We start from the raw sequence: 15,335 nt of genomic DNA, 5'->3' as shown, positions 1-15,335 counted from the left end.
AAACCCTTTCCACTGATTCCTTAGTTAAGCCCCAAACTACATTTGGTGACTATTCCTGACTGTGTCCCAGAAATTTCTAGAACAAAACTACAGTTTGCCCAGACAGATTTTTAAACTGCTATTTCTCTAAAATTTTATGACATTGCAAGGACACCATTTCTCTACAATTACCCAAGTCTTCAGTCCATCCTCCCTCCTTGCACCCCGAATCCTAAACATCTCCACTCCACCTGGTGTCATGACTCTGGTATTCATCTCTGTCTGTGTCTAACCCTGCTAGTTTCCTCAAGTAAACATAAATATTAACATAGCCTAAAGCCGAATATAATCGATTACACCAATCCATCTAGACTGTGATTTTCTCCACATTCACTCACAATTGGAATGGAGAACATATTTTTTTTTTTTTTAACTTCAGTAAATCCTAAGCATGCTAAGAGAATAGACAAGGAGACAGAGATACCTCTTCTCGGAAACACATTTCACTCGTCTCTGCTTGGCAGCACTTCTCCACCAGGTGGGTGAAATCTGCAATCATTGATTGGAACTGCATCTCTGTTGCATATGGTTTCTGCTTCACAAGGTTGCTGAGGAGCCTGAATCAGAAAGGAGTGGCAAAAATACAAGTACACCCTGAGTTCTAGAAGATCAGCTTGCACACCTGCCTTACTGATTTAAAGCTAGACGCCACCCACTCCTCTTCGTCGCCCCCACTCTGATGCTTAGAAGCCCTGAAAATGCCATGCTGTGTTCACAGATTTCACACTGCCCATCTCCATCTTCGTGTTTTACCCAACATACTCTCCTTCCAGGACATCTCTTTTACATAATTCATACATTAAATTTAATTATTTTTATATAATTATTACTAGGGTAAAGATTTTTGTTTTCTATTTTCATTGCATTGGATGGTAAATAGATGATATAGTAAATTAAATCGTTTTTCCTAGAATATTTTGTTATGAACATTTATTCTGAACAACTAACTTCCAAATAAATATTACAAGTGTAACACACCTGAAGTTGAGGGTCTTTCATATGTAATTAATGATAAGCCAATAAACCAATTTCAAACTATAATGGTTTGATAATCATCTCCCATTTTCTTCACCAAAGAGTTTCCCCCACAACTGCAGTTTCAACCACTTTGAATATTCAGAAGTGTAACCTGGTTTCTGTCTCTCTAGTTAATAAAATAGTATTCCAAATCTTCCAGTGTTACCTTTTCCCTCTTTCTCTCTCTCCCTCTCTCTCTTTTTTTTTTTACTGTTTTAGACCAAGACAGATTTAACCACAGAGAAAATATGGCATGAGGGGTAGGAAAAATGCACTTTAATCAGTATTTTACTGTTTAACCAAAAACCCTTGCTTATTCTTCGTTTTCAAATTCAAATTGATAATACCCTGTGGCCTTATTTGTGCCTTGAATGGGTATAAAAGAAAATATCTCAAAGCTCTAAGTAGCTATTTCTCTGATAATTTAAGCCAGGGGTCCAGTAAACAATTGCAGATAGTAATTATTTTAGGCTTAGAAGTATAATGTTATAAATATATCACATCACAAGACAGAAAACTCCAAAGCCCCAGTTGCCTGGGGTGGGCTGCTCACTCGGCAGGGGGCCGGCACAGTCTGTGTCCCGCTGTCCTCAGTGGGGGAAGACGGAGGGGAGGGACCAGCCGGTGAGGGGGGAGGTGCCCGCTGTGGTCAGTTTCACCCTCTGCCCCACACACGCCCTCCTCTTCTCCCAGCTGTCTCAGTGTGGGCAGCTGACCCAAGCGACTCGCTGAGCCATTTGACTCCTGGACTAAGAGGCCGCCACCTTTCGCTGCCCAGCAGTGACCAACAGCAACGTCCCCAGCATACAGGTGGCACCAGCTCAGGCACTGTGCAGCAGTGAGCATGGTCACCCGCAGGGAAGGCAGGCACCGGGAGCAAAGTGGAGGACATGGCTAAAGCAAACTTGGCCCTCTGCAGCTCTCAAGACCAGTGCAGTCGAGCAGTGCCCTCGGGACCTACAAAAACAGCCGCACCCAGAGCCCATAGCATGCCGATCCCATTAAACAACAGAACAAGACATCCAGCTTAACATGGTAGCCCACTGGACATGCCTCTTTGAACTTGCCATTTCGACTCCACCCTCTCCCACCGCCCCCAACCCTCACACCCCCACCCTGCCTTGAGAATAGACAAGCTAAAACAACAGCAGGACTAAAAATATTAGGAAAGCACAAGCTAATGATTTTTTTTTTTAAGATTTTATTTATTTATTTGTCAGAGAGAGAGCACAAACAGGGGAAGTGGCAGGCAGAGGGAGAAGCAGGTTTCCTGCCAGGAGCCTGCCAAGCAAGGAGCCCAATGTGGGACTTGATCCCAGGACACTGGGATCATGACCTGATCCGAAGGCAGATGCTTAACCAAATGAACCACCCAGGCACCCCGATAATGATTTCTTTTCAGCAACTACCTCAAAAGGAGGCTGGTTTGAGGAACACATAATCATTGCCCCTCAGCTGGCAGACAGAGCTGAAAGAAGCTAAGAGATTTTAACTACTCCCACATTTGCCTCTAATTCTAAGTCCTAGGAATCTAGGGGGGAAATCAGAAAGGGGAACAAAGACTTAATGTACAAAAATGCTCATTGTCACAATGTATACTGGTTAGAAATTGAAAACAATTTTCATGGCCAGCAGTAAAGAATGGTTAAATTCATTATAGTACCCAGATGGTGGAATAGTACCGTGCCATTAAAATGTGGTTTTGAAGATTAATTAGTGACCAAAATGCATACATTATAATTTTTTAAAACTTTATCAAAAATAGTGGCAACAGCCAACATATTTACTATGATCCAGGCAATGTGCTGAGAATTTATATTATCCCATGTAATACTGTCAGTTACCTCTTTTTTTTTTTTAAAGATTTTATTTATTTATTTGACAGAGACAGAGGTAGCGAGAGCAGGAACACAAGCAGCGGGAGTGGGAGAGGGAGAGGCAGGCTTCCCCCCGAGGAGGGAGCCCGATGTGGGACTCGATCCCAGGACCCCGGGATCATGACCTGAGCCGAAGGCAGATGCTTAACGACTGAGCCACCCAGGCGCCCCAGTTACCTTTTTAATAAGGCTCTATGTCATCTCCATTTTGCATTTGTAACCGTGATTTCAGACCCCCTGGGAATATTACAGTTTTGGGCATATACAGCAAACCAGTGAGGTCAGCCTCCCTCCCAGAAGGCAGGAGGATTGGGAACCACTTGGGAGAACTCCTCCTGAGACCAGAAGTCGGCCTCACAGACTGCCACCCAGTAAGAAAGGCTTGGTCAGTGGAAGACGGGAATGATTTCGTGGTTCCCCAACTGAGCCTTCATTAGACTCATTTCTGAGTTACATGGGATCAGGATTCCTATTTGAAAAAGTGCTGTAGGAGAACTTTCATTGAAGTCCTGCCGGCCATGGGGACATACGCAGCACTGCCCTGGGGCCCGCGGCAAGTGGATAATGATCCTGGGGGTCAGGGGAAAGGGGTGATTTTCTCTTCACGACAAAACAGAACACAGCTTTGTCATTTCAAGGGACCCCATCTGCAGCTGAGCAGGAGACAGCAGTACCTGGAGGGCTGGACGGTCCCCAGGGGCTCAGGAGTGGTGCCAGGGAGAGCACGCTTGGAGAATTCCTGAGGGTCAAGGGAGTTTCCTCAGCTCTCCCCCAAGCACGGACTCTAGGGATAATTGCTGGAACCGAAATTTTGTATAAGCAGCTAGTCGCAAGATTGTGCAAAACTTATGAAGTATTAGAACCATAGACTGATGGACAAAGGGCAATTGTGGGAGCGTGCGCTTGTATGCATATGTGACATTATATATTCTTATACTACACATATGTTTATAATGGGCACTTCTGCAGTGTTGGAATAAAAGTGTTATGATTTTCTTCTCTCTGTATTTTCTAAATTTTCTGCCAATGATTATGCATGACTTTAATAACAACAGAAATCAATATTTTAAAAAGAAATAGAATAGTATAAACATTATTTTTTTCTCTCCAACTCTTCTGTACATAGTTAATCTTCTAATCAGACCTAAACTTGATCTCACTTGAAAGAAAATGCTGTACTTGTTTTTAAGTATCTCTGTATAATTCAAGTCTGTATGGTTACATATATCATCAAACTAGTTTCCACTACCTTTGAATAATCATTATCAGTGTTTAAGAAACTAATTAGTAAAAGTGAGAAATACAGGCTATTTTCCATCGGCGTTAGGTGCAATTTGTCTTAGAATGTATTTTCCTACAAAATGATGTGGAGATTCACTGACCAATCCTTGAAAGCATAGGCTTGCTGAAGTCCCAGGTAATAGAAACTACCTGTCACGGGTGCCTACACTGTGGAAATACCCCATCTCCAAACTTGCAATTGGGGCTTCTATGATCTGGCTTAGGGGGTTCAGCACCCAAAGGGCAGGAGCTAGTATAGGAAGGAGACAGAGTTTACTACTAGTTCATGCAAAATCTGGACTTCTCTTTCCTTCTTTTGTCATGAAAAGGGCACAAACTTTGAAGTCAAACTTACTTTGGTTCAACTAAGTAGTGTGATGGTGAGTGAAGTACTTAACCTCTCTGACCTTTATCTATAAAAAGAAAATGTGAACACCTACATTCCAAGGCATTTGTAAGGACCCAAAGTAACATATTAAAGGGCTGAGTACAGTAACTGGCATAGTCCAGGCAATAAATAATGACAAAGGTAATAGTAATGATGAATAATTATAATAATAACAGCACATCTTGCTTCCATTTCAAATTACCGGTTGTTTCCAACCATGGTCTCCTTCTTCCTTGATTCTCACAATAAATGGTACATTGTCACAGCTCTTCTCCTATGTATTCATTTATTCATTCAGCAAATGATTGATGAGCATCTTTACAATTTTCCTGAGGATCTGAGCTGTAGATTCAACAGTAACAGAGAAACCTAATGGGAGAGGCAGGAAAGCTCCCTTGTCTTTACCCTCTTCTTCTCTCACTTACAAGCTGTGGGATCCAAGTGCCTTCATGGCTCGGCCCCTCCCAAGTCCTCTAGTCTCACCGCAAAAGTTTCTCTCCCTTCCCTTATTTATGCCTCAGTCACACTGAACCACTCCACTATGCTTTCCTCTTTCCCCTGCTGGGTGGGCTGATTTCCAAATACACTTCCCCAGAGGAACCAGTAGGAGGAAGACGAGCAAGACTGCTGGGTTTCCAGAACATCAGCCAACAGCTGCTTATTTAAACCAGGAGAAACATCCAAATTGTACTGGAATAGGCAAGGCGGAAGAAGTCTCCCATTATGAGAAGATAGAAGGTCTGGGAATGAAATTCAGAGCAGGGATATCAGGAGGTCATGTTATCCCTCCTTGGAACTCCAGACATAAAGGCGGTCATTTCTACAACTGGGGACTCTGTGACACTTAGAAGCTTGACTCCCTCCTCACAAAAACTGTCAAACACTTGTAATCTGCTTGCAGTTGAATTACCTCTCCTGCCCACTTCCTCCCTCTCCCACCCTGATCTCCCTGCCTACCAACCTGACCACTGTTATTTAAAAATAGTTCCCTTAATTCTATTTTTTAGCTTAAAATTTTTAATTTACCTTTTTACGTCTTAAATCCTATTTCTAATTCAGTACCATCAACTTGTTTTCAGTTTTTCACTTCTATGATATTAATCTTTCATTTTCATTAAATTTACCCACCATTTCATTTAAAGCACATTCTAGTCTTTATATACTCTCTTAAATCTTCGCATTTCAACTCAATATTTTTAATTGGACTTTAAATTTTTTTTACTTTGAACTTCTGTTTCCCTTTGACTATCTCTATCTTATTACATGATCTCAATTTCTACCTTCTCTTCTACCTTGCTCAATTATTCTTTCCCCTCCCAAAGCTGCTTCACCGGTTTTTTTGTTTGCTTGTTTTTGCATTTATGCTGTGATGGTCAGCCTGAATTATAAATGTATGAAAGCCATAGAGAGCCCTTGCCACTATCCCAGAAAGTAAGAGGTTTTTTTTTTTTTTTCCAATTTGACCCTTGACTCCTAACATGGATTCTCATAGAATATTTCAGAAATCTCTACGTTAACTGTTTCTATGCTACTGTTTTCTCCATACAGAGAACACAGTGAATTCACTAGAACAAGGATGATTCCTAATATTTCATACTTTTTATTATCTAGCCCTTGTCTAAGAGCTCAGTGTTTTATTTTATTTTATTTACTTACTTTATTTTATTTTAAGAGGGAGAGAGAGAAAGCGCAGGTGTGAGTAGGAGGGGAGGGGCAGAGGAAGAGGGAGAGAGAGGATCTTAAGCAGGCTCCATGCCCAGTGCAGAGCCCGACTGGGTGCTCAAACTCAAAACCCTGAAATCTCGACCTGAGCTGAAATCAGGAGTTGGACACTTAACCAACTGAGCCACCCAGGCGCCCCAAGAGTTCAGTGTTTTAAAATTATAACCAGTATTATAATTCCTTGATTAGGGCACACTAAAAGCTATATGTTGGTAGTTAAAGCATATGTGCTTTGAGCCAGATAGCTTGGGTGAATTTTCCAGCTCAACATCCTGTTTACCTGTTGCATGATCTCATACCAAGTCTTCTTGCCTTCTGAGCCTCAGTTACCTTATAATTAAAATGGCATATAATATTATCTACCTTATAAATTTATGGTAAGGATTTGGTGAGATGCCATACATAAAGCGGTGCCTATCTATGCCCAGAGAACTTCCTCAAGAGAAGGCAAATGTGCACACTAGAAGAGACCTCATTCTCCTACATTCCCATATCCAGCCTGAGCGAACAAAAGAATGGCTGACTAAATGTTAACAATGGTCTTCGGGGGTTTACTGGGAAGTGTTAAAGTCTAGTTTAGGACTGGCTCACCTTGACAACTGCAGAAAGGATTCCAAGGGTCAGCTGGCTTAAGAATTGCAAGTGCTGTGATAAAACAGAGCAAGCAACAGCCTGTGCTTGCTGCCCGGGAGTATGTGTCATTCCGGAAGCAACAAAAACTTTGCCTCACTTGGCAAGATATATTATTGGACTCGGAATATTTAGACCCTGCAAGTGCATGTCTGAGAGTAAATAAATGAATTAGAAATACAGGAAGCTACCACTTCTAATGATCTTGGGGGAGAAGGAATAATGAGGACTAGGGCTCACCTGCTTTCTCCTGAGGACAGGAGCAGGGGCACTAGAAGGGAACTGCCCCACCGTTGGGGGGGTTGGAGTGCTATCAATGCATGCTGCTGATTCAGGGAAACCAGAATTTCACCCTTTGGCTTTTCCTAGAACGGTCACCTTTGGTCATCTCCAAATGGGGCTTCTAACAGCACACTCACCAGAAGCCGAATTCATTCTAGGGGAAAATGCCTGGACCATGGGAGTATCTTGGCTCCAGGCTCAGAAGTGGAATGGGAGTGAAGAGATGGATGATTGATCCTGCTAAGAAAGGAAATTCTTTGTCTGCAGCAGCAAACAAGAAGTCTCTTTTCTAAGAGCTGACAATAACTGTTCCATTCAATCCATCTACGCAGGAGTGGGGAGAATTGGGGAAAATGCCAACCACCTGTGAGATCTTAATCACCTTATGCTCTCAGTGGCAAAGGGCAAATCGGCTGCTCTAAAGTTATGTGTGCTGATGCACTACTTCCAAAGCCACGCCGGTGACGCCTCAGTCACCTCAGCCTCAGTCACACTCAGAAATCTGAGTCTCCCAGGTCACTTGTCACCATGCTGAAGTTTCTACACCCCTAATCTGACCTATCTCCTGCTCTCCTGGTCCTCTGTCTCCTTTGTAACTTGAGGCTTTCTCAAGAAAACATCCCTCTATCCACAGCTTCTCTTCTGAACTTCTCTGTCTTGCTCTATAAGAAAACATGAGGCTCCCCAGAGGATACAGCTTCCCCCAGGACCTTTCAAGGGGAGGCTGTTTTGCTTGAACTCCTACCTTAGTATCTAGGTCTCTTTTACTTCCAGGATATCTCTTCTTCATCCTCTTTGAAAAGCCATAGCTCCTTTGAAGTTCACATTATCAAATTCTAACATCCCTCATCGATACTTATTCCTGCCCCATATAGAAAGTCTGGTCATTTTCCCTCATTTTTGATGACTTCAGACCCAGTGTATCACCTCTCTTTCCACTATTATCTTGACATTTATCATTTTCTGTAGTTTCAACAACTGTATTAATGATCCACAGGCAGCAGATTGATTACAAAAATGGACCAATTATCCATCTTTATCTGTATCCATGTCCTTTACAATGTGATGTTCCAACTCTTTCTATCAAGAAATGAAGTCTATTTCCATACCCTACTTTAATCTGGGCTGGCCCTATGACCTACCTTACAGCATCGGTGGCATTGCATGGTTCCAAACCTGGGCCTCACAAGACCTCCACACATCCACCTTCTTCCAGCTACCATGTGAAGAAGCCTAGGTTAACCTGCCAGAGGACAGAAGACCACGTGCAGCAGAGACAAGCCGTCCTAGCCAAGGCCAGCCTTGGCCAGCCAGCTCCCAGCTGACTTAGCAGCTGACCATACACTCTTGAGCAAGCCGAGAATGGCTGAGGCTGGCCCCAGGTCAACAGACTCATCCAGTCAACCCGCAGACTCTATTGCTGGCTTCATCCAGAAGCCCTTTTTACATAGAACACATGTTGGGAAACTTTGCTCGAATGTATAGACATTGTATTCTATTGGCAACATTTCTCACCAATAGGCTTCAGTATTGGAAAGAGCAACCAAATCCAAATTGCACTTTGCAAAGTAATAACTTATACTCATAAAATTTTCTAATTTATAAATGTTTTCATATGCATTACATATGTATATATCATACACACACATGTACAAATGTTCCAAATTTCCCATTTTAGGAAAAATAAATTAATGTACTTCTCTGTCAATATTTTCTGATCAATAGACTTCAATCTCATTAGCTGATCTAATTGGGGTAACAACCATGATAGCCATATTGCAAAACTGCAGGAATATCCTCCATTCTACTTGACCTCTAACATAACATTTAGCTGATCCATTCATTATGCAATATTTATATCTGAGCCCAGTTTACAGTTCTCTATACCTGCTCCCTTGTGGGCAGAACAAATTAAAGAACAAATTAAACAAGTATTCTTACTTTTGCTTTTCAGTTTGGATTTCCTCCTCCTGAGCTTTGCACAAGTTCTCTTTAAGGTTGATGACTTGGTCACAGGATAAAGGCGGAGAAATGTAAGTTCCATTGACTTGCAGATCATCAAAGCATGGCTTCCTGAAGGCGTAGGAGGCATCACAGCAGTGGCCCACACCAGCATTGATAGGCTCTGCCTCATGTCTTCTGCATAAACCTCCAAGAATTAGTTTTGCCTTTCCCAGAAGAGAATTAAAATAAGAGCCATAAGGTTTAGGTCATTTTTTTGTGTTTTTTTTGTTTTGTTTTGTTTTGTTTTACTCCATAGAAAATAAGACTCATAAAGATTCTCAAATTCTGGTTTCTTCTAGTTCGGCCTGGATTTCACTGTTTGGGAAAAAGCAGGAGTGTCAGATGCAGCCTGGTTGCCAGACTTGTCCTCCCTCTTGCCCTCATCCTCAAGTTGAGTTCACTTGGACTCCACCTCCAGGTTCCTTCCCAGTCCAATTTGTAGACCAGTGTTGACTTAAGATAGGAGTTTCTTATGCTCTTTTAAATTAAAATCAAGCCTCAAGTCAACAGCACTGCTAATTTGACTCAGAAGTATAATTGATAAGTGGAGTTCTTACTTAAGAAGCTCAAATCCCATTTGTTTCTATTTTCTAAAACTGGACATCTGTAAACACCACAGAACTTGGCGTATGGTAAATGCTCTATGAATATTTATTGAATGAATGAATGAATGATGAAAGAAATCTTTGGATCCTAGTTCAGTTATCACCTTCATTTCTTTGTCCTCTTCTAGAAATGTCACCTTGCCTTGCTCCTTGTGTGTCTGATTCTTATCCTGATGTTGTCTCCAAGCCCGCCTGTATGCCTTTCCAAGTATGACTCCCCAAATTCCCAATCGTTTACATATTTGGGAATGAAGTAATTGAAGCCAGTAAGCATCAACATTTCATGTATGAGTTTATCCATTTCAAATGTAACCAAAGAGATCACCTAAAAATAAGGCTTTAGAGACATATAAGTCTAATTGAATGAGTTCTCCAAGGAAGGCATGACTAGATAACAAAAATTTATAATAAAATAAAAGTTAGACAGGGCTAGATAATAAAATTTTTTATATCTTCAGTCAAAAAAATTATGTTTTATCAGAAGAAAGACCAATTTAGCATAAAGGAGATGTTTTATCAAGAACATTTAGGGCAGAGAAAACTGTCACCAAATAAGAATTCAGTAGTGTTAAAATAATACCACTTGAGAGAGACCTGGAGACTACATCTTGGAGACATGAGCATACAGGTCCCTGGAGGGATGTTCTCCATTGTGAGGGAGACATAATTTCTCATTTCTCAAGATAGCCTGGAAGAATATCCCTTAAGACCATGCCTTCCCTTCTTCTGATTCCATTTGCACAACTACCCATATTCTCATTCAACTTCCTAAGTATTTTGATTCAGGAAAAAGTGTACTCTAGTTCTTAGGCCCAATTATTGATACCATTGGAAACACATTTCTCATTGTAAATGAACACAGTGGTGGTATTCTGTCTAATAAATTTAACACTTGTGAGTTTGACGTGAGATAATAGACAATATAAATGTTTGATCTTTGACCCCAGTTCCTGACAAAGGTCTTCTGAAGCCCTTGTAAATTCCTAAGTGATAAGGGAATTAGGAGCATCTTTTGTTCTAATGAGGTGACTCTGGGTGGGCTCCTGGATGGGGGCTGGGTCCCAGAAAGCCCAAGCCATGATTAGAAGCTTGGAATTTTCAGCCCCACCCCACCCCCCATTCTCCAGAGAGGGGAGATGGGCTGGAAATGAGTTAATAATTGATCATGTATACATAAGGAAGCTTTTTAAAATCCCAACAGTTTGGGCATTGGAAAGTTCCCAAGTGGGTGAACCCATCCATATATTAAGAAGGTGACACATCCCAATTCCACAGGAACAGAAGCTTCTGCAGTCAGGATGCTCCCAGACCTCACCCTAAGTATCTCTTCATTTGGAAGTTCTCATTTTCCTTTATCAAATATTTTACCCATCTGGTGAACTTAAGTAAGTGTTCCTCTTAGTTCTATGAGGTGCTCTAACAAATTAATCAAACCTGAGAAGGAGATCCTGGGAACCTTAGATTTATAGCTGGTTAGTCAAAATCACAGGGGACAACCTGGACTTGCAAATGTTATCTGAAGTGGGATGGGAGCAGTCTTGTAGGACTGAGCCCTTAACCTGTGGAATCTGACGTCATCTCCAGATAGAGTTGTCAGAATGAGTTAAATTGTAGGACACCCAGCTGGTGTCACAGAAAATTGCTTCTTGTGTGGAAAAACATCCAGTGCAGAGGTGTGGTGACTGTTTTTTGGTTTTGTTTTGTTTTTTCCTATACATTTGATTAGGATGACTTAGTCTAAAATCAGCATTTTCTTTGAAGTTGTTGACAAAGTCAATTTTGTTGGCTTGAAAATCCAAGAGTTAGACCGTGGAGTATGATCTAGGTAAAGACTTGTTGAATCTGACATCACCACCATTAGAGAAATAACAGTCTTACCTCTGCTGCTAATCAAGACAATTGGCATGAGCTGGCCTAAAAGAAGGTCTCCTGGGGATAGAAATATTAAGCTCCATTGACAATTCATGATGTGTCCACAAACATGAGATTGATTGCTGGAGGCTAGAGATTAGGACTTCAAGAACAGGCAAACATGAGGTCAAGACGGACTTACCGAGTCCTCCATGCAGGCAAATTGTTGCCCATCTCTCAGTGGGCAGCATTTGGTGGCAGCGGCTGCCATGTTCTTTGTGAATGTAACCAACTCTTGAGCAGATAGTTCTGGGGTTTTCTTAGTATAAAGGATTATGAGCCTGAAAGAATAATTTCCTCTTACTCCTGGCAATGACCATGTGCCTAAAATGAAGAATTCTAGAGTTTCCTCAGTATTTGACAATCTCTAGCTTAGGTTGAACGAAACATTAAACAGGGTTTAATTCTTTTTAGTCCTTGTTCCAATGACCCAAGAACTTATTCAATATACCTAGAATTCTCTTCACACCTCACACATTACTCTACCCTGATCCTTTGCTGGGGGGGGGGGATACTTATCAAGGATACTGTGAGAGCTAATTTGGATGGCTGCAAAATCAGACTTAATAAACAGCTTCTGAAATAAATGTATACACAGGCTCTTACAGCCTGTATTGGTTGTCTACAGTGTGTAGGAATAGGGGGGCAGCAACAATCAGCAAACAGGCCTTAATTTCACAGGGCTCACATCCTAATGGGTGAGAGAGCAGGAACACTCAATGTAGTGACAGGAATTTAGAGTGCTGTAGCTGCATAGAGAATGGCATCTAATCCCATCTCAGGAAGGTCAGGCATGCCTCCTGGAGGAAATGGCAGGTGGGCTGAGATCTAACAATAACAAAAAATGAGCCTGGTGAAGGGGAGTAAAAGTGGGAGGGGAGCCATTGAATGTGATTGTGGTTTTGTTTTGTGGAGTTTGGGGGTGGTAATTGGGGATTGGAGACAGAAAGAGGAAGAAAGCTTAGTTACAGAATCAGATTTGCTTCGTTTTTAGGATAATTATAGTTGCCATATAAAGAATGAATGAAGGTGGGCAAGAAGCAACATGAGGGAAATAGTAGTTGAAGGCCATTCCAGAAATCCAGGTGAGAGACAATGATAGACTCAACTAGGAAAGTGGTGGTGGGAATAGAGGGATATGAGGAAGATTTTAAGGAGAAAGACTCTACTGACCTGGATTTGAAGACAACAAAAAATCAGAATCAATCATTGCTTTTATATTATAATGGAGTTGGGGAAAGAATTTAGCTGTAACATCCAATGAGCAGGCAACCTAATCTGGTGGTTCTAGTGTGTGACTCATGGACCAGCAGTTATCAGCAACCCTGGGGACTTGTTAGGAATGCAAATTCTCAGGCCTCATCTCAGACTTACAGAATGAGAAATTCTGGGGATGGGGCTGCGTTTTAACGAGTCCTCCAGGTAATTTTGATACACTCTAAATTTTGAGAACCACAGATCTAATCCTTAAACTAGACATTAGCAAATGAACACAATATAGAAGTAATAAGCCAAATATTCTTTCTGAAAGAATAATTTTTTTCTGGATCCATTATTCTGGATATTAATTTTATGTATGTATGTATTTATTTATTTATTTATTCCTTTAAGATATCACTTTAATTACTGCACAATTTTTGTATTAGTTTGGATAGACTAGGTTTTGTAACAATAACAAAAAATGCAACTTTGTTGCATGGTTTCAAACCACAAAGATTTTTTTCTTGGGGCGCATGGGTGGCTCAGTCGTTAAGTGTCTGCCTTCGGCTCTGGTCATGATCCCAGGGTGCTGGGATTGAGCCCCGCATCGGGCTCTCTGCTCAGCGGGGAGCCTGCTTCTCCCTCTCCCACTCCCCCTGCTTGTGTTCCCTCTGTTGCTGTGTCTCTGTCAAATAAGTAAATAAAATCTTAAAAAAAAAAGAAACAAAGGTTTATTTCTTATTCAAGCCATATGTCCAGTGCAATTTGGCATGGTGGCTCTGCTTATCTGGAACCAAGGCAGATAGATCAGCTACCATCTCAAATGTATCTGGATATTGTATCAGAAGGAAAGGAGAAAATAGAAAAATATGCATTGGTTGTTAAAGCTTCTGCCCCCAAAGTTTTCACATTTTATTAGCCAAATCAAGTCACGTGGTGTGATATATATATATGTTTTTTAAATGGACACAATATTTTGCAGATCCTCCAATCAAGAGGTTGAGTCTATTTCTCTACCCCTTGACTCAGCTTGGCCATATGACTTACTTTGGCTAATGGGACAGTAGCAAATGTGATGTAAGTAGAGTCTTAAAACGACATCAATTTCAAGCTGAATTTATGGGACACTATATCAAACTGATTTTTTCCTCAACACTCTACTAAATAGACTATTACAGTAAGACCCTAAAGATTACTAAAAATTGGCTTTTGGTTTTTGACATAGTGATCTTTGAAATATCATCTCTCTGCACACAAGAGGCTTATGTATTCTCTCTGGCAAATAACTAAGGTATCTATTCATCTCTACCCTCCATGGTGAAAGTACTAAATTTACTATATGACCAGACTTGAAACTGACAAAAGGATCCTACCACTGCAGGCAAAGCCCTAACTAAATGTCTAGGTGTGAGGGAGAAGACCCAAAGAGACAGCAGGAAAGCAGCCAGGGCCTGCTTGGTTCCCTAACTTCTGGATATTGGCCGGAATCTGGAAACTGGCCTGGAAAGCCATGTAGAAACACCTAAGGCTATGGGGACATCTGTATTATCAAGACAAAGATAGCTAGGTTAATTTTGAACTCATTTTTCCCTTGGCCTCTGAGATTTCAAGGTTGGTTGTAGAATCTTAGCAGCTCTCAGCATCAGGAGTTAACACAAACTCACTAACAAGCATAAATCTGGACAATATCTTGGAAGCCTACCAGTCATGGAAGTTAGCATCTCCTAATTTCTTGTGTAAATCACAGTGATGTTTTACACGCTCATGGCTTTCACGAACCACTCTTTGGAACATCTCTTGCTGGAAAATAAAGATAATCAGTGTTATCCCTGTAACAATATATCTTGAGGTAAGATTGCAAAACCCTGATAGTTTAATGTAACTGTTTTCCTAAGCCCAGGGCTTTATTTACTTAGTGAGCTTGCAAATCTTGAAAAACACGTTCTGGTAAAACGGGAATGGCCATGTACTTTGTGGAGAAAAGAAGTGGTACAACAAGACTGATATTTAGTTTCTGATGATATAAATTCATTTGTGGGTTGATACAGTGTATTTTACAAGCACAAGGCAAATCATTCATCGAGCCAAAGAGATCTTTAAAGGTAGTTTACAGATCTAAGTTTGATTGGTCAGAGAGTGTTGGTTATATTTAATAATACAGCCTTTTTACATAAACAGCACAGATACAGAGATACAGACATAGGCATAGAAATACAGATACGTGTTAAGAAGTCACGGTTTAATAAAAACATGCAGCAGCCTTTAATATGGTAAAGCACTCCACAAATACACAGTGAAGTGAATCAAATGGAAATCTCGGAACTAACTGCTAGTTCAAAGAGTTCTTCAACTGTGCACATAAAATTCCAGTGGGAAAAT

General features: G+C 41.1%; 1 protein-coding gene across 1 annotated transcript in view; it reads right to left on the bottom strand.

Annotated features, from left to right (window-relative positions):
* Positions 1 to 15,335, bottom strand: part of LOC116629327 (alpha-fetoprotein-like) — a 43,723-nt gene that overhangs the window by 6,916 nt on the left and 21,472 nt on the right. Inside the window, exons 10-13 of the mRNA XM_032399630.1 lie at positions 14,659 to 14,756; positions 11,899 to 12,037; positions 9,178 to 9,404; positions 464 to 596 (exon numbers count right to left, since the gene is read on the bottom strand). Coding sequence (XP_032255521.1) covers positions 464 to 596; positions 9,178 to 9,404; positions 11,899 to 12,037; positions 14,659 to 14,756 — 597 coding nt within the window. The remainder of the gene's footprint in view (positions 1 to 463; positions 597 to 9,177; positions 9,405 to 11,898; positions 12,038 to 14,658; positions 14,757 to 15,335) is intronic.

This window comes from Phoca vitulina, unplaced genomic scaffold, assembly GCF_004348235.1.
Source record: "Phoca vitulina isolate PV1807 unplaced genomic scaffold, GSC_HSeal_1.0 scaffold3, whole genome shotgun sequence".
Classification (NCBI taxonomy): Eukaryota; Metazoa; Chordata; class Mammalia; order Carnivora; family Phocidae; genus Phoca; species Phoca vitulina.
Note: the sequence above shows the minus strand (reverse complement) of the source record. Positions and strands in the feature narration are given on the sequence as shown.